General features: G+C 34.3%; 2 protein-coding genes across 2 annotated transcripts in view; one reads left to right on the top strand and one right to left on the bottom strand.

Moving 5' to 3' along the window:
• The window catches only part of Angptl3 (angiopoietin like 3), a 9,287-nt gene extending 2,201 nt beyond the window's left edge, over nucleotides 1-7,086 (top strand). Inside the window, exons 2-7 of the mRNA XM_008831082.2 lie at nucleotides 341-451; nucleotides 1,895-2,009; nucleotides 3,298-3,411; nucleotides 3,819-3,914; nucleotides 6,109-6,375; nucleotides 6,748-7,086. Of these exons, the coding sequence (XP_008829304.1) occupies nucleotides 341-451; nucleotides 1,895-2,009; nucleotides 3,298-3,411; nucleotides 3,819-3,914; nucleotides 6,109-6,375; nucleotides 6,748-6,932 (888 nt within the window). The 3' untranslated portion in view covers nucleotides 6,933-7,086. The remainder of the gene's footprint in view (nucleotides 1-340; nucleotides 452-1,894; nucleotides 2,010-3,297; nucleotides 3,412-3,818; nucleotides 3,915-6,108; nucleotides 6,376-6,747) is intronic.
• Nucleotides 1-19,355, bottom strand: part of LOC103732488 (dedicator of cytokinesis protein 7) — a gene marked incomplete at its 3' end in the record, with an annotated part of 127,987 nt that overhangs the window by 26,479 nt on the left and 82,153 nt on the right. The gene's annotated exons all lie outside the window — the stretch shown is intronic.

The raw sequence follows: 19,355 nt of genomic DNA, 5'->3' as shown, positions 1-19,355 counted from the left end.
TAAACTATTATGCTAATAATAATTACTAGACGTGTTAAAGTAAAAAGGAATTTAAGTTTTTTCTCCCATAAAAAAATAAATACAGTAAATGGTATGGCCCAATTCCTATTAAAATATTGTGGTTGTTTTCTTTTAACTTAAGAAAAATTCAGAAAATTTTAGAAATGTCACTTTTTGAAATGTAATAACAAAAGTAGATATATTTGAAAAAATAGCTGGTACAATGACAGCCAATGCTCACTTTTTAAATCCATTGTTAGTTTAAAAATTAGATCACTGTAACAAACAATGACTTGAACAAAATGACAGAAATTTTAAACAAACTACAATTTGTGTCCAGAGTTTTGTAGAACAACAAGATAACAGCATCAGAGACCTTCTCCAGACTGTGGAAGAACAATATAAACAATTAAGTCAACAGCACAGTCAAATAAAAGAAATAGAAAATCAGGTAAGTTAGGTAAGTTAACACTATGTCCAATATGCTACACTGGTTTATGACAACACTGGTCCCTAAAACCATTTTGGAATTTTAACTGTATCAAGTAAAATTATCCCAACAGTATGACCACATCTAATAATCTACTTGCAAAGCTTCCTGTGCAACTGAACAAACTAATTCCTGTGTCTTTCAGTTTCCTCAATATTCTATGAAGAGAACAGCAGAATCTTTCTTACAGAATTGTGAGAAAAGGAATTCATAGCTGATCCTATTAACGTGATCCTATTAAATTTTCAATCGGATCATGAACCTGTTCTGCTTAGAACCCCCACAACGGCTTCTTATCTCACTCATAATCATTCTCAGAACCTGAAATGACCGGGTCTTTCATTATCTTACTGGCTTCACTCACTGGCTCCTCACTGTTATTCAAGTACATCAAACATGGAGCACCTCAAGGCCTTTGCCCTTATGCATTTTTCTCTGTTTGGAGTGCTCTTCTCTCTAGCACTTCTACTTCCTGTTCTTTCATTTTTTTTAGGCTTTTATCAAATACAAAATTCACAAGCTTTTCCAGACCAGTTAATCAAAAATACAACTCTCCATTCCAATTTCCCAAAGCTTCTGCTTCATTTTTTTCTTAACATTTTTATTTACCATAATATATTTTCAGCTATTATCTTGCTTATCCCTGAATTAAAATATAATCAGTGAATCCTGGAATTCTTTTTTCCATTAGTTTTGCTATTATAATCCCACGACGTAGAACAGTGAATGCACATTACAGGTATTCATCTGTTGATTTGTTGAGCTAATCATGGTAATGTCATATTCAGTTTACAGAAGTTAGTAAAGCTTGCTATGGTTGTGATCTATACTATTAAAAAGAGCATACATTAAATTTTTTATTTTATTATTTATTTATTTATTTTTGGTCTTTTTGAGACAGGGTCTCCCTGTAGCCCCAGTTGTCCTGGCACTATGTAGACCAGGCTGGCCTTGAACTCACAGAGATCTGCCTGCCTCTGCCTCCCGAGTGCTGGGATTAGTGCACCACCACGAGTAAAGCATTTATCCTTTCTGGTTCTTTTCCTTTTAATCAGTGTCTAACTTGTTTTGCTTGCTTTGTCCTTGTTATTTATTTTTTGTTCATTAAATAATATGCTTGATTAAATATTTCAAGAACAAAAAGCCTACACAATCTGGAAAGCAATTTTTATTCCTGTTTCCTTGTAGAATTACAGGTCAACCCCAGGCCTCTGCACATGTTATGCAAACACTATGGTAGAGCTACATCCCCAGCCCTTTCAATTATTCTTAGGATAACAAATAGTAACATTCTAAACTGAAAGACACGATTATATAAATTGTATATTTGATTATCTTTACCTAGATTTCCCTAATTATATATTCAATGGCATTTCCTAAAGTAGATTTATATTCTTTTAATAGCTCAGAAAAACTGGTATTCAAGAACCCACAGAAAACTCCCATTCTTCCAAATCAAGAGCACCAAGAACTACGCCCCCTTTTCAGCCAAATGGAACAAAAAATATAGAACAAGATGGTAAGATAATTTGGTGGCTTTCTTTTCTGAAGCAATTATCATGAAATTTCTTATTCTTAGAACCTGATCTAAACTAAAAAGAGTAAAGAGACATAATACCTAATATAATCACCAAATGTCAACTTAAATTAGATCTTGTTCTCTTTAAAAACTATAAGAGATACTCTTTTTTTTTTTGTTTGGTTTTTCTTGAGACAGGGTCTCCCTATAGTTAAATATGATATGAAAATATGGAATGATTATTAGTTTTCATAGATATAAAAATACTACAGTTATAGAAAAGAATAATTTTGTGTTTGTAAGATGCATACTGAAATAATCCAGGGGCTAAAGGTCATGTATTTAAAAATTACTTTCAATTGGGCTGGAGAGATGGCTCAGTGGTTAAGAGCACTGACTACTCTTGCAGAGGACCCAGGTTCGATTCCCAGCACTCACATGGTGGCTACGAACCATCCTTAACTCCAGTTCCAGGGGAATCTGAAGCCCTTTTCTGATGTCTGTGGCACTGCATGACATGGGTACACTCACTCACTTATGAGGCAATACACTCATACACATAAAATAAAAATAATAAAATATTTTTTAAAATTACTTTCAAATAGCACAAACAAAATATATTCATGTGTATAAAGGGGAAAAAAATCACTCTTAAAAACTGAAAGATAACAGCTAGGCATGGTGGCATACTCCTTTAATCCCAGCACTGGGAGGTAGAGGCAGGTGGATCTCTGTGAGTTTGAGGCCAGCCTGGTCTACAAAGTGAGTTCCAGACCAGCTGTGGCTATAGGGAGACCCTGTCTCAAAAAGACAAAAAAAAAAGATTATGTTCTTTTCAAAAATTTTACTTCCCAATCTGCTTAAAAACTTTCATAGGTAAAACAAAAGTTCTAGGGAACAAAGTCACTATTCCTAGCCAAACTTCAACAGAATGATATACTCCCCAAAGTTATTTTTAAGTGATTCATATAGGAAAAGGATCTATATTATTAGTTCTCTTCCTGTGTGTTCTTTTTCTATGTATATCCATTATCCACCTATGAACCAAATATTGCACTAAGTTTCTGCCAGTAATATTCTACATTTAACAAAAAACAATAATAATGTTTTGAAATTTTGATTTCTTTCAAATAAATGAGTTTGGGAATGTTATTTTGATGTTCTTTGTATAATCTGCCATGTAATAAAAATGTCTTAATATAAACATTACTGAATAGTCACCACAATCCATGACATTTTACTTTTTTCTTTTTACTGAATGTTATATAATAACATCTGTTATTTCTAGACATTCCTGCTGACTGTTCTGCCATTTATAACAGAGGTGAACATACAAGTGGTGTATATACCATCAGACCAAGCAATTCTCAAGTGTTTAATGTCTACTGTGATACTGAGTCAGGTAAAACCTGCCGAAAAAGAAAATGCATTGGAGTTAGTTCAAGTTACTCATCACTTATTAGCAAGACTAATCCTGGTATCAACCCATGTAACATGAGTAATCATATAAATTTAGTACTTATATGTTTTATTATGTTATTTATTCAACATTCTCCATTTCCTTTGTAAAATAAATCTTTGGTGACTCTAGCCAGTAAGTGTATCAAGAAAAAGAATTCCTTAGTTGTCCTCAACTGAACTGTTTGGGACCATAATAATGTATAATACCTTAAACTTAACCATATAGTACCAAATTAGCAAATTACCTTATAAAGCCACCAATTAAAACCAAACTCAAAAAACAGGTTTTTTTTAACATATGTAAACACAAACCTACTAAAAATAACTACTGTCATTCACATTATTCAGGTAGTCCATGGACAATAATTCAACACAGAAAAGATGGATCACAAAACTTCAATGAAACGTGGATGAACTACAAAAATGGCTTTGGAAGGTTTGATGGTAAAATGACTTCCTTGAATCATTCATTTACTTGTTAATTTAAAATATTAGCTGGTTGTGGTGGTGCAGGCCTGTGATTCCACCACTTAAGATCAGGAGGAGTAAGGTAGGAGTTCAGGGCCAGTCTGAGCCATATAGTAAGACCCTTTCTCAAAAATAATAAATTAAATAAATAAAGAAATAAACAAATAAATGAGAAACAATTATTGATTGGGCATTAGAAATATAACAAAAAAATAGTCCCAGTCTTCATAAAACTGATTAACAAATATTTACATATTTTTTAATAACTATAATTATTTTAACTACTTATTATCACATATTTGTTCTTAATTAGACTTCCTCAAATTTAATTCAATGGCTGAGGAATACCATAACTGTAATTACTATCAAAGAAAATTGTAAGTACTATGAGCTTTCGTAGGTGGTAAATGCTATGAATGAGCTGCAAAGGTAACTATGCCTAGCACTATAGTATTCTCTGGTTATTATTTTAAGCATAAAATCATACAAAGTTAAAATGGAGCTGGAGGTATACCTTAGTGGTAGAATGCTTACCTAGCACGACCCTGAGATTGACCCACAAAAGCAGAAAGTAATAATAATAGCAAAAATAAAATTTATAAGGGACAGGGTCACTCTCAGATATACTAATTATTTAAATATTAATTTAAAATATTTAAATATTGTAAATGTTACTAAAGAATGTGAGGTTTTAAGTGACATAATGTAAATTATCATATTTTGATCAAAGAACAAATACAAATATGCAAATGATAATAAACATGCTTAAAATCTAAAAAGCACATCACAAAAGTCTATGAATGTTTAAGTAGTCACTTATAAAGTCAAAAGAATTCATTATTAAACCAAAATTTTTAACTCTCAGTACTATTTGACTATTTCAAAGTGCTAGTTAAATCCCTAAATAGTGATATTTTATAGTTCTGACTCTCCTAAGAATGAGTATAACCCTTAAATAAAAGACAGTTCAGAATGCTCATTTATTTCTGATAACAAACTAAGCCACATATAATTCCACTTAATTCTTAGGTGACATTTCCTACTAAGTCAACAGCAATAAGGAAATACTTATTTTTGTCATTACCAGCTGTAATAAGGAGTGTGATAATCTACTTATATTCATGTTTTTAATTCCAAATTAAAATAATTTTTTAATTATAAAAAATTAGAAATGATGAAACATTCAAATATTTTTTAATTTATGAGCCTCCTTTTCTAAGAAACTAAACTTCATATCTGAGAAAGAGGACATCACCATTATCCAACACGAGATAATAACAAGCATTCTCTTGGTTGAATGTAGGTTCATTAACAAATAGCTCATGGAAATGTAGTATATACATACAGATTTACACTCTACTGATGACCAAACCTAAAAATAACTAAAGTAATCTAATGTTTCATATACAAAACACCTTGTAATACACGTTTTATTTTTTGAAACAAAGTTGGAGTTTATTAAGACAAGATTTCAATATAGACTTAAACACAAATTTAACAGTAAGAGTAAGAAAGTGACACTCAAGAAATGCTCAATTGGGTTGAGTATATAGCTCACTGGGAAATGCTTCTCCAGCATACATGAAGCCCTGAGTTCAATCTCCATAATCAAAGAAAGTAATAAAATAAAATAAAAGGGACGGAAAGGGGAAGGGAGGGGAGGGGAGGGAGGGGGAGAGGGGAGGGAAAGATAATGCATATATTCAGATAAAGAGAAACACTTCTCAAGAGTGTGTACTAATATAAATTTGAAAAAGGATTTATTTGGGAGTTTTGAGACAGGATCTCAAAAAGAGTCCAGCATGACCTTAAACTCAGTATGTAGCTGAAAATGACTTTGAACTACAGATCCTCCTGCTTCCACCTCACAAGTCTTGAGATTACAGGCACATACCACCACACTGGCAAAATACTTTAAAAGTCTCCAAAATAAACAGGATTTCAGGCTGAGAGAAATTATTTACTTCAAGCAATCGTAAATATCTTTAGAAACCGGCCAGAGAGCAAGGCACAGTGGTACATGCTTCTAATCACAGAATAGGAGAGGCTGAGGCAGTAGGATCTCAAGCTTCAGGCCAGCCTAGGCTATATAGTGAAACTTTGTCACAGAAAGACAAGTCATTCAGGACACAATTTGTAGCTAATATGTTTTTCAAACTTTTCTTTTTAGGAGAATTTTGGTTGGGTCTAGAGAAGATATATTCCATAGTGAAACAATCCAATTACATTTTACGAATTGAGCTAGAAGACTGGAAAGACAACCAGCATTATACTGAATATTCATTTCACCTGGGAAATCATGAAACCAACTATACACTACATCTAGCTGAGATTGCTGGTAATGTACTCAAGGCACTCCCAGAACACAGAGATTTGATGTTTTCTACGTGGGATCACAAGGCCAAAGGACAAATTGACTGTCCAGAAAGTTATTCAGGTATCCTTCCTCCAATGTCAGTATTTATTTTCTTATCTTCAAAATATGTTCCCACAGTTTTAGCTAATATCTATAATATCATTTCTCTAAAATACTACTCTCAAATAGGTATTCTCTTCAAATTTAAAAACCTGTTAATTATTGCTTTTTCATTTTTAAGATTTACTAATTCTAGTTCAATTAGGTATTTTACCTATAATTCTGCTCAGATACTCTATTTTTTGGTGGTATACATATGCAGATTAATATTAGGATACATGCACCTACAGTACTGTAATGTGTACAGGAAATGAAGATATATTCATAAGAAAACACAATCACAACTAGACATGAAGCATTTATCCAATTAAATTGCGTATTTATCTTCTTTAGGAGGCTGGTGGTGGCATGATGCATGTGGAGAAAACAACCTAAATGGCAAATATAACAAACCAAGAGCAAAATCTAAGCCAGAGAGGAGAAGAGGAATATGCTGGAGATCTCACAATGGAAAGTTATACTCTATCAAATCATCCAAAATGCTGATCCAGCCAACCAATTTAGAAAGCTTTGAATGAACTGAAACAAAATAAAAAGCAAATAAATTAAACACTAAAATCATCCCAAAATATTGTAGTTTAACAATCTAGTATTTAATGGGAGGCTTGAGAAATGAAATTTCAACTAGTTTTAAAGTCACTGTTAAGATTAAATATCATCACATCAACTCAACACCATTTATCTTTCTTAGTCCAACCTATTCCAGAATCATTGGTTCTTATATTATGTGATGTGGAAATAAATTTTAGATGGTCACAATCTACATCATAACTAATGGGTAAGTTCCAAATAATTTAAAAAGAAAAACTTCTCCAATTAAAAAAGCATAGTTTTCCTGCTAAACTGCAAAAAGACTGATATTTTTACAGTTTTTAAATACTCTAGTATTACTACTTTCTAAATTAAATTCAGTCAATTTGAAGTATAGGAAAACATCTGTAATATGAACTTCAAACTCATGCTTTGTTTTGCTATGACATAATTTGGAGTAAACATTTATTGTTTTGTTTTTTATAAAGCAAAGAAAGCAAGGTGCAATACTGCATTGAAACAGGCTCCAAGTCTTTACTAATACAATAGATCATGATGATTAAAAGTCATATTGACTTTTTAGTATCAAGTATCACAGAAACAGCATGTATTTTAGCCTATCTATACTGTGAACATTATATATATATGTGTATATATATATATATATGTAGGTCTTTTTGAGACAGGGTCTCCCTATAGTCCCAGCTGACCTGAACTCACTATGTAGGCCAGGCTGGCCTTGAGCTCACAACGAATGATCCGCCTGCCTCTACCTCCCTAGTGCTGGGATTAAAAAGGTGTGTGCCACTATGGCCAGCTATTTTTAACACTTTATACCATGAAAATAACTTTAAGTTGGATTGTCAGAATACAGTAAGAATGAATGCCTTTGCAGCATTAAATGGAAGTTCTGTAAAAATTTATTTCCCCTGGACATGATGTGAATTCAGTATTTTGTGTCGATTTTTAAATAGAATTAAAAATCATAACATTATCAAATGTTTAAAAAAACCTGATAGATATGTATGTATGTTTAAAATTTAATAAAGACTCTGACATTACAATAAACATGATTATTTCTACCTTAAGTAACTCGAACTTTAAATCCCCAAGGATTCTTAGATACAAATGTTTTACCACAGCATTACCTGTCAGCATTTGTTTCCAAGTAAATTAAAAAAAAATAAAAACTAAACTAAAAAACTAGCCAGGCAAGATGGTACATGCCTTTAATCCTAGCACCCAGGAGGCAGAGGCAGGAGGGTCTGCCTCCCTCGTGCTGGGGTTAAAGGCATGTGTCACTATACCCAGCTCAGATATATTTTTAATATCACATATAAAAGATATATATGATCTATGTGGATTCTATATAAACATTTTTCTGCAGAAAAGCACAAAAGAATAAAAGTAAGACTAAGCTACAATTTTCCAGAACTACATCCAACCTCTCAAAAGTTTGAGTTTTTAAGAGACAAAGGCCAAAATGGCTACCCTGGGGGGTGAAGGGGGATGATATCAGGTGTCTTCCTCAATAACTCTCTACATTACTTTTTGAGACAGAGCCTCTCTTTGAATCTGGAGCTCACTGATTTGGCAGGCTAGCTGGACAGGACTGGAAGCTATTAAATGCAAAATAATTCATCATGTAATATATCTATTGCATCTTCTAGTTGTTTACCTTTTTATTTTCTTAAATTCTCATTCAATATGCTTCATTTTGTTCCTTTTAGGAGTACTAAATTGGTCCTTTCTCCATAGAATGTTCTAACTGAGACTACTGTGATAGAGAAAAAGGAGTTTCTTTATGTTTAAAAAAATGTGCTGTCCCTCTGACCTCACTTATTTAATTAAAATGACTATCACCACCGACACAGTTGTCTGAGTTAAAGGATTTTTCCAGTCTATTGTCCTTTAATTTTCTCTGGCACCTACCAATAATAACAATTATTAGTCTTTTTTTTCAAGTCTTCATTTGCATTCCAATATCATTGTACTCAGCATCTTTTATCTCTTCCCTGGATCCCTCTTCATTAACCCTATTACTTCAACTTATCCTCTTATTTAGTATTATGGATCACTACAATCTTTTTTTTTTTCTTCTGGTATTGGGGGAGGCTTCTGTATAGGGGGTATGTTCATGTAGGAGTGTGCACATGTGTCTGTGGGTGCATTTCCATAGGTCATAGGTTGACCTATGTCTTCCTCAATCACTCTCCACATTACTTTTTGAGACAGAGCCTCTCTTTGAATCTGGAGCTCACTGATTTGGTAGGTTAGCTGGCCAATGAGCTCCAGGAACCATCCTGTCTCTGCTGTCTAACACTGGGTTACAAAGGTACCCTGGAGACTTGGTTTTTACATGGGTGCTGGGGATCCAACTCATGTTTATGTGGTGGGCACTTTACCAACTGAGCCATCTCTCAGGCCCCAATACAATCTTCATTCATCTTTTTTAATATGATTTCTCAGACATTCTATCTACTCTCATGGATTCTTATTTTCCATGGATAAACTTCCCAAATCTATGCATACCAGGTCTTTGTAATAGATCCCCATCTCACATTGCTTACCAGTCACTTCTCCCTTTGACAGCCTAATCTTTTCAAATTCAATGCACTAAGTAATAGAGTCCACCTCCCTCCCCTCACTGCCCTTTTCAACTCTTTTGCTCTACCTCTCTATGCTTTATTTAACTTCTTTTATACCCATTAACATCATTACCACTCTATCAGTCACAGAAGCCTGGAACCTAGACAACATCTCTGGCTTTTAACTTAGAAAGTCTCTTGTATCGCATAAACACCTTCTGAAATGTTTCTTAATCTGGTAAACTTTCAATTGACTTTAGCCTGGTCTACTCCTAGCTTCCTAATTTTATGTTTTTCTTTTCTCCAATCTTACTGTAATAAACTTATAACTTCTTCCTTCCTTCCTTCCTTCCTTCCTTTCTTTCTTTCTTCTTTCTCTTTTTTTTTCATGTCTTTTTTGAGACAGGGTCTCGCTGTAGCCACAGCTGTCCTGGATTCACTATGGAGACCAGGCTGGCTGCAAACTTACAAAGATCCGCCTGCCTCTGCCTCTGCCTCCTAAGTGCTGGGATTAAAGGCATGCACCACCATGCCTGGCCCATACTGTTTCTTTTACGCTTGTCTACTATAGAAGTACAAATGATAATAATAATAAAAATATATCTGTACAGATTTTAGAGTTACAAGATAAAGTGACTTAGCATAGAATAAACTTCTTTTCCAAATTTTATTGGGCTTTAAATTTAAATACTTTAAATTATAAGATCTTAACTTAGAATATATGAGAGTTACATCTCACATTTCATAAATCTATCTTCATATTAAAAGTAATTTTCAGTTGGGTATGGTGGCATGAAACTTTAATCCCAGCACTCAAAGGGAGGGGGGGGGCGGGCAGAAGCAAGCAGATCTCCATGAGTGCCAGGCCAGCTAAGGCTACATAGTGAGAACCTGCTTAAAAAGTTCTTTTTAAAAAACCAAAAACTTCTGAGAAGTGATGCTTCAAGATGAGGCAAGTTTATTATATGGACTTAACATACACTATAGAGCCATACCCTCACAGGAATGCATCCCAGTAGAAGAGCGTTGGTCTAAAGAACAAGAGTCAATCTGACCCCAATTACTATTTTAACAAAAAAGTCAGGGACTTATCACACAGCCTAGCCTAACCTCAAACTTGCAATGCTCCTGTCTAGTCTAAGTGCAGGGTTTACATCTGTGCGCCACCATGCTTGGTTTCTCTTTAACAATTTTATCCTAACATGAAACTGCTCTTTTGAAAACCCTTAAACATTGCTTAAGTATTTTCCCAATTCATTTCACTTGTCTACAATTCCTACCTACTCCTTTCTGACTGAGTAGTACATATTTATATTTGAAGTTCAGATAATCTTTCTTCTACAAATCGAATAAATAGTGGTTTATTCCTCCTCTGAATGGTTTGGATTAAAAGTCTGTGCCCCTCAAATGAGACTCATTAAGTAAAGAGAGAAAAACAAATATAGAAAATTATAATAAAAATTCTGGAAATAGTAACAAAAATATCTAAGAGCATAAAACATTCAATCTACCTGATTTTAGTGAATTACTATTAAATTTCCATACCAAAATTTTATTCTTAGCCAATATGAGAGCAAGCACACACATTTCTCATTTCAGGGTCACCTATTATCATATAATCTACTTACATATTTTCTTATTCTACAATTAAAGTGTTTTTATATGCTTACATCTTCCTAATAATATAACTCAAGCCAGTCAATTTACTCATATATTAATCAGAGATGCATTCAATAACCAATATTTATTGAATGCTTAATTTACAAAACTTATTTCAAATTTGTATTCTTATATATTCTACCTACTATACAGAATAACCATATTTCCCTCTTTTTCTTTCTGTGTGTTTATCATTAACATCCACAAGCAACATACTTATGTATATACTACTAAGTGATTATCTAACACTGCAGTTTTAACACTGAAAAGAAAATGATCAAATAATTGGTTCTTTTCGCAAAGTCCAAAGTATTCTCCATGGGCACAAATCTCCTAGGGCAAAATTACTCAATTAGTGTCAAATGTAAAGTTCAAGGCCATGAACATAAGATTAACAATTTCCCACAATAAAGCCTTCATAAGGTGAAGTTTCAGCTGCATCTTAGAAAGTAAAAAATACAATAAAGAATTTCATCTAAAACGTTTAAGTTGGTCTGAAAGTTCATTTGCTTAGCTCTAAGACAATAGCCAACCTGAAAAATGACTAGGTTTATTTAAAACAACAATCAACAACAACTATAAAGATGTAAAATTGTTGCTGCTCATTGTCAGAGGTAACCAAGCTTTAGTCTACACACTCCACATAAAACAGTCACCTGCCAAGCCTACCTCATTGGGCCATCTTATAAATAATAGTATTTAAAAACACTTATATACTTTAAAAGCCAGTTCTTAGGTATCACTGTTCAAATTCCTTTAAGTAATCTGTTCAGATGCTTCTGAAATGAAAATACCTTAATTCTTAAGAGTAGGTGAACAAAATTGCTTTTTAGTCTGTTACTGTTTCTGAAATTTTAAGTCTCTCCTGGGAGCCTGGAGTAATACTCTAAACCTTCAGATTCAAGCATCAGACTTTTAAACACCTTCTGAGTAGCAAAATTAAAATATTAGGAAATGGGCCTCTCAATTCAGGAATTTTTATAGTTTAAATAAATTAGGGGCAATATGAATAAATGTCAGAGTGGTGTACCTAGGGAAAAATCAAAATAGGTACAGTACATAAAAGCAAAATGAGAGATGGCTCCGTGGGGAAGAGCACCTGCTGCTCTGTAGAGAATCCAGGTTCAGTTCTCAGCATCCACATGGCAGCTCACAACTACCAGTAACTCCAATTCCAGGGATCCAACATCCTCTCTGGCGTCCGAGGGTACCAGGCACACATGGTACACATACATACACACAAATCTTCTTTTAAAAAATAACTTTGATATTAAGAAAAAGCATACACATTTTTATACCCCAACTATTGCATATATCTCAAAATATTGCTGATTCTTATTACTACTTACAAAGACATCCATTTTGACATCTGAGACTAGAATATTTTGATTTAACTCATTAATAAAGAATATAACTTTAATATTATGGTAATTTTTAGCACAACATAATTGATTTCTTTTGTTACCGTTTGTTATTTTATGTATTTACAAACATTATTCCAGAAAAGGAGGATAATAGGATTCATACACAGACATGCACAAAATGAGGAATTGAGTTCCAGAAGGAAATCTAATGTAATGAAATAACCAAGTTGTAACAAATAAGTATCACACAGTTCTTATGCTGTAACATAAATGGTGCACACCTAAGTAAGACCAAGTGGTCCAACTAGCCAAGCTATTTCTTGAAAAATAAGTCTGGTGCAGTGTAAGATTACTAAACTATTCAAGAGCACACTGATGAAGTTAAAATTATAAGTAGATTTTTAAGATCTTACATTTGTTATTGTATTTTTAAATCCTTATGTCACAGCAACATACCCCACATTTACAAATGAAATGATACAGCAACTGATAAACAAGGATGATGATGGTAATTGATTACACCATTCTCATTACATCTGTATGTGTTTGGAATTTCATGTAACAAAGAGTTTCAAACTATATTCAGATCAGTCTGTAGATAACAGAATTACTATGGTTTACAAAGAGATGAATGGGGCATATTACTGACGTTAATGGCAGTATCACATTCAACTATTTTCTTTCATTTTGTCTAGCACACTGACAATTACCACATCTAAACATCCATTCTTACAGTCTTAGTAACACCATATTTGGTAGCTACTCTTAAAAAAAAAATTGGTAGAAAAACAAAGATACAAAAGTTCAACAGGTGATCACAACTAAGGCTATTGTTGGGAAAGAGGGTAACTACCAATCCTGCCAAGAATGTCATGTGCTATGTGGACATGTCTCTTAAAAAAGTAGATGTCAATAAAACAGAAGAATTTGCTCATTTAGATGTACCTTGATCTATCACAATTCAAAATGCCACAGTGGTGATCAAGAAACAACTTAGAGCACCAGTAACGCAGCCAGGGGATCCACTACCTAACTTTCAAGTGATTTCAGATATTTAATAAGATCCCGGTAAGAAAGGGTTCACTGTTTGCTTAGCATAATGAAACAAATGCATGAAATCTTTTATTTGAAACTGTGACAGAATTTCTTCAATAAAATAATCATTTGACATTTGGCTCATTAAGACTGTGTCCTTCATTTCTTGATTGCTAAAAACTACTGTAGAGCTATCATTTACTTCTACAAAGGATTTGAAAAGACCAGAACCTCCTGGGTTAACTCTATTCAAAACTAGTTGAACAGCTACATGGGAGATGAATCACTTTTGTTAAGTAACCGTGAAGATCTCTAACTTGTAAGGCATGGTGGTGAACACCATTTATTATTTGGGGTGGTATACATGCTATAGACCACACGTCCCACAGTCCATATGTGGTGGTCAGTAAAGAATTTTTGGAAGTGAGTTCCAAAACCCTGGGTTCCAGGACATCCACCTCCAATTATCAGGCTTGTGCCTACACTGAGTTATTTCACCAGCCTCACAGTTTTTTTTTCAATATTTTATTTATTTTTATTTTATGTGTATGTGCCTCCATGTATGTGAGTACACCCATGTCGTGCAATGTCGTGGAGGTCAGAAGAGGGTTTCGGATTCCCATGGAACTGGAGCTAAGGACAGTTTGTAGCTGTCATGTGGGTGCAGGGAATTGAACCTGGGTCCTCTGCAAGAGCAGTCAGTGCTCTTAACTGCTGAGCCATCTCTCCAGCCCTCAATGCATCTTTTTAAAAAGAGAAACTTCTGAGCAAAAAAGTAATAGAAAAAGCCAACCCAGAATAATAATCACAATTCTGTGTTTTCATATGTTTAACTTGTTTAATCCCTGAGAATATTTTATACCAGAAAATGATTAATTTTTTTTTCTTTCTTTCTTTCTTTCCTTTTTTTTTGGTCTATTTTTGAGACAGAGTCTCCCTGTAGCCCCAGGTGTCCTGGATCTCACTATGTAGACCAGGCTGGCCTTGAACTCACAGAGACCTGCCTGCCTCTGCCTCAGGAGTGCTGGGATTAAAGGCATGCGCCACCACACCCGGCAATGATTAATTTCTTAATTAAATAAAATAGTACCACTTTCTTGCTTCAAAAGCTATCACTGAGTACATGTTACTAACCAAACACTACAGTGGTCATCTCCATAGCTAAGAAAACTAGTAACTTTGATACCCTATATCACAAATCACTGTTTATTAATATGTTGCAGCATTTTACATGAGTTCCTTATAAACTACATACAGAAAGTTATACAAATTCTAATCTGAAGCCAATTTATTTTGATTAAAAATAATAAACTTGGCCGGGCATGGTGGTGCACGCCTTTAATCCCAGCACTTGGGAGGCAGAAGCAGGTGGATCTTTGTGAGTTCAAGGCCAGCCTGGTCTACATAGTGAGTTCCAGGACAGCTGGGGCTACAGAGAGACCCTGTCTCAAAAAGACAAAAATAATAATAATAATAATAAACTTGGACTACACCTAGATGGCTTTGTGGATAAAGGGTTCATAACACAAGCAGGAGGACGTGAATTTAGATCCCCAAAACCCACATAAGAACTGGGAAGGCATGGCAATTGCCTGTAATCCCACTATTCAGGAGGCAGAGAAAGGGGACCCAAGGCCAAACTGCATAGTTAGACTAACCAGAATCAGCTGGCTCTGGGTTTGAGGAGATCCTATCTCAATAAATATTGTAGAGAATAATCAAGGAAGACAGCCATTGTCAAGGTCAGACCTCCACATGCATGAGCAAATACATGCATGTGCACCTACACAGGCACAGACACACATACAAAACATGCACGCACATACGCACCCACACACCTATGGACACATGTACAAACATGCATTCACATCACACACATACATATAGACTTAAATCAGCATTCATAATAAATGTTAAATAGGAAAATATTTAATATTCTCAATAAGCACAGTCATTCTTACATTCTCTAGGAATAAGCTGCTTACTCATCAGGGAAGAAAAGTTCATATTTATACATTTAATGAATTGATTTTCAAAGCTTTTTACCTAGAATATTATTTTCAATAGTAATGTCTGCAATAAGAATCAACTGTGTAATTAGTATAGTGTACTGCAGGTAAAGGCACTGAGATATGCCAAAAAAATTCTTTCAAGATCATACTCACGTTACACTTCATTCCTTTACCTGAAAAGTTTCTTCCTAGAATAGAAACTAATTATAGTTTTGAGATGACCAATTAGTTTCACTAATACTATTTCAAATGATAAAGCACTCAATTATAAAAACCAATATCAAATCCAAATAAACAAGTTATCTTAAACAGCTACCAGTATATATACATAAAATTTGCATGAATTAAAAAAGTAAAACCCTCAAAATGTCCTGTAACTGTGGTGAGTCACCTGTCCTCTTGTTCAGGGAGGACATGGAGACCCCACAAGATGGACTTGAACTTGAACCAGTGTCTACTCTACAACGAGGAGGGTCAACTCAGAAGAAACATTTCCTCCATGCTTCCAAGTGAAGCCAGCCATGGTCGAGCAGGACCTTTGACTTATCTTCACATAGATGGAACTGGTAAAAGAAATGAGCTAGGAGCTCCTCCCAAGCCCATGTGACTCCTGAGGAACAGATCCTCAAATCACCTTAAGTGTAAAAATAGATTGATTTATTTGGGCCAACTGTATGGTCTTAAACACCCAAAAGGAAAGTATAACCAACGAGTTCAAGGGATTACACGTCCCAGGCATTAGGCTTAAGTCTATATAAAAAGTTATTTAGACAATTATTTCTCATTGATGATTTTGTTCCTAACCAGAAAGTGCTGCTCAGATGTAAGACTTCAAATCTTGGTCTCCAATACTGTAGTACCCACCTGTAGCTAAGGGAGACAACCAGCTATTGTTCTAAAATGATGGATAAATTTATTTTCTCCCTCTATCTAGAAGCCTTTGAGGGAAATGACACTGATTCCAACCACTCCAAAAGTTATCAAAATACCTGAAAGTAAATCATGAATCCATCACTCTCGAGTCCAGCCTTGACAGACAAAAGAAAAATGAGGAGGAATCCAATAGAGGGATGCTTTTGGAAGCCCTTGTCAAGAAACTCCAATGGACTCTCATATGAACATTTGAAAATTGCCCTGTTCTGACATTTTTCTAGTTCCCTGTCTAGAATTTGTAATGCTAATTACTCTTGCCTTTACTTCTCCTTCACATCTCCTATTCAGGATTCAAAGACTTTCTTTTCCTCCTGGAGATAAGAGTTACTCAAGCTGGGAGTCTTTTAGATAGACCCACTGAAGGGGTACTCCAATTGTCTCACCCTGCATCCCTGTTCAGCATGGAAGAAGCCAGAGCAGTCTGCATCCCAATTCCTTATTGGCAATTTGGGTAACTTCTTCAGAGGATGGTGTGATAAGAACAGGAGGTAGGAATTCGCTAAGCAGTTAGGGTAAAAAGACCCCAAAGAAAAGTAGCCAGTTTCGTGGCTAAAACTCACAATATGCTTGGGCCTCTTAGCAACATACTCTGTTCTGAAGGCCAAAAATGTCAAAAATATTTGGGAGCTTGTATTTAATCCTTAAAAGATTTTAGGGTTACCTCCTCAGAGGGGGGAATGTTAAGAGAAACCAAAAGCCCCCATAAAAATAAAGCAATCAAAGAAGAAGGAAGAATACATGAAGTTATCAGAAAAAAAATGATGGGGAGCTATGGGAGAAGTTGGGGGAGAGGGAGTGGGCATGGATTTGATCAAAACACCTTATATGCACGTATGAAATTCTCAGTAAATTGTTTATTTTAAAAAAAGTAAAACCATATTCTCTTATAATTTGTCAAGCATACTTAAGTCTTTTGGTGAATTTTCATCTCCTACAGGAGTGTATGAAGCATTAAAACTGGATACATACTTAAGAGCAAACAATATGCTACTGTATTCAGCAAGATTTTTTTCTCACTTGGTATGAGCTCTGCATTCAACCCTCATTCAAGCTTTGTTACATGAGTTTTCTCAAGTGGTCCTAACTTCCATTAACTCATAGACATGATTCTCTAGAATGTCACTTATTTTTAATATTTGGTTTATTATTTTTATTTTATGTATATGAGTGTATTGCCTGCAGGCATGTTGTGTACCTGTGTCATGCAATGCCTAAGGAGGTCAAAAGAGGGCATCAGATCCCCTGAAACTGGATGTAGGAATGGTTGTTAGCTGCCATGTGGTGCTGCGAAGCAAACCCAGCTCCTCTGCAAGAGCAGCAAGTGCTCTTAACCACTGACTGAGCCATCTCTCCAGTCCCTAGAATGTCATTTATGTCAAGTATTATACTATGTCAACTGTAAGACATTAAAAAATTATGAAATAAATATGATGATTCAGATTTTGAAGCAAAAAAATAGAAGATAAAATTATTTTGGCCTGCTTTAATAAATATCTATTGAACAACAATCCATGAATCAGAATGTTTTGTTTTATTCATACCATATGCAATTATAAATGTTGGATATCCTTTTATCTTTTAGAATGAACGTGGAAAATGAATACCTGAATTCTAGTCCAAACAAATCTCTGAATCTCAGCTGATATTTCCCTTATAAGTATAAGTAATACTACCAGAATTATTTAATTTGTATGATTTCTATGTAACTGAATAAACTAATTTAAATGAAAATAAATTAGATATAACACACTAAATTAATAGTATCTATTTATCAGTAAATGTTATCAGTATGAAACTACAGAATATAAGGAATAAATTACCTAATTTGGAAAGAATTTATAAGAAACATAAGAAACAAATAGTTTGTAAACACAGTATGGACAACTCAAAAAAACTACATAAAGGCAAGAAAACAGCCACATTTTCAAGCTGCTGACAATAAATAATTTATAATTTACAACTTTGTACCTAGCAAAACTGTCAATCTGAGAATAAATATTTAAAAGTTACAGCATCAAGGGAGGAAATGTGCCTCTGTAGTCTGGTGACTGGAGAGGCTGATGCAGGAGATCACCTAAGTCCAGGGGTTACTGGAGCCCATTCTGGATAACGTAGTAAACTCTCTTCTCAAAAAAGTTTTAAAAATGAAATGGAATAAAAAATGTTATTAGATATATAGTAAAAGTATCTTCTATACATCCTACTTTCAGAAGATATTGAAGGTTTTCAGTAAATAAGTAGACCCAGTGGGAAAAATGGGAAATAAGACTCCCCTAGGGAGGGGAGGGTACAAGATTTCTAGAATAATGGTAAACTGGTTCCAAGTCAGCAGCTATAAAATTATCCTAGTAAGCGTAGAGAACTTCCAGTGCAAGTTGAAAGAGAAGAAATAATTATCTGATGCCATTTCACTATACTGGCAGACATTTTACCAAGTTTTAATGATGACACACAGAAAGGAAGGGGAACAAAATAATATAACTACTCTAGAAAAAATAATAAGCGACCGAAAACAAGTGAAGGAATAAAAATCATAGTAATCTACCTGGCTCAGTTGTGGGAAAGCTATATAATAATCATAAACATATAAAAACTAACACTAACTTAGCAAAAAGCTGGGATACATTTTGGAGGATGAAATATGATATCAAACTATGGGTAGGTTGGCAGTCATAGATTAAAAATTTGTTTTTAATTTTGTTTTTGTTTTTGAGACAGGATCTCCCTATAGCCACAGTTGGCCTGGAACTCACTACGGAGACCAGGCTGGCCTCAATCTAAGAGATATCCACTTTTTTATTTTGTTTTGTTTTTAAATT

The sequence above is a fragment of the Nannospalax galili genome, unplaced genomic scaffold, assembly GCF_000622305.1.
Source record: "Nannospalax galili isolate Female #2095 unplaced genomic scaffold, S.galili_v1.0 scaffold553, whole genome shotgun sequence".
NCBI classification, from domain to species: domain Eukaryota; kingdom Metazoa; phylum Chordata; class Mammalia; order Rodentia; family Spalacidae; genus Nannospalax; species Nannospalax galili.
Note: the sequence above shows the minus strand (reverse complement) of the source record. Positions and strands in the feature narration are given on the sequence as shown.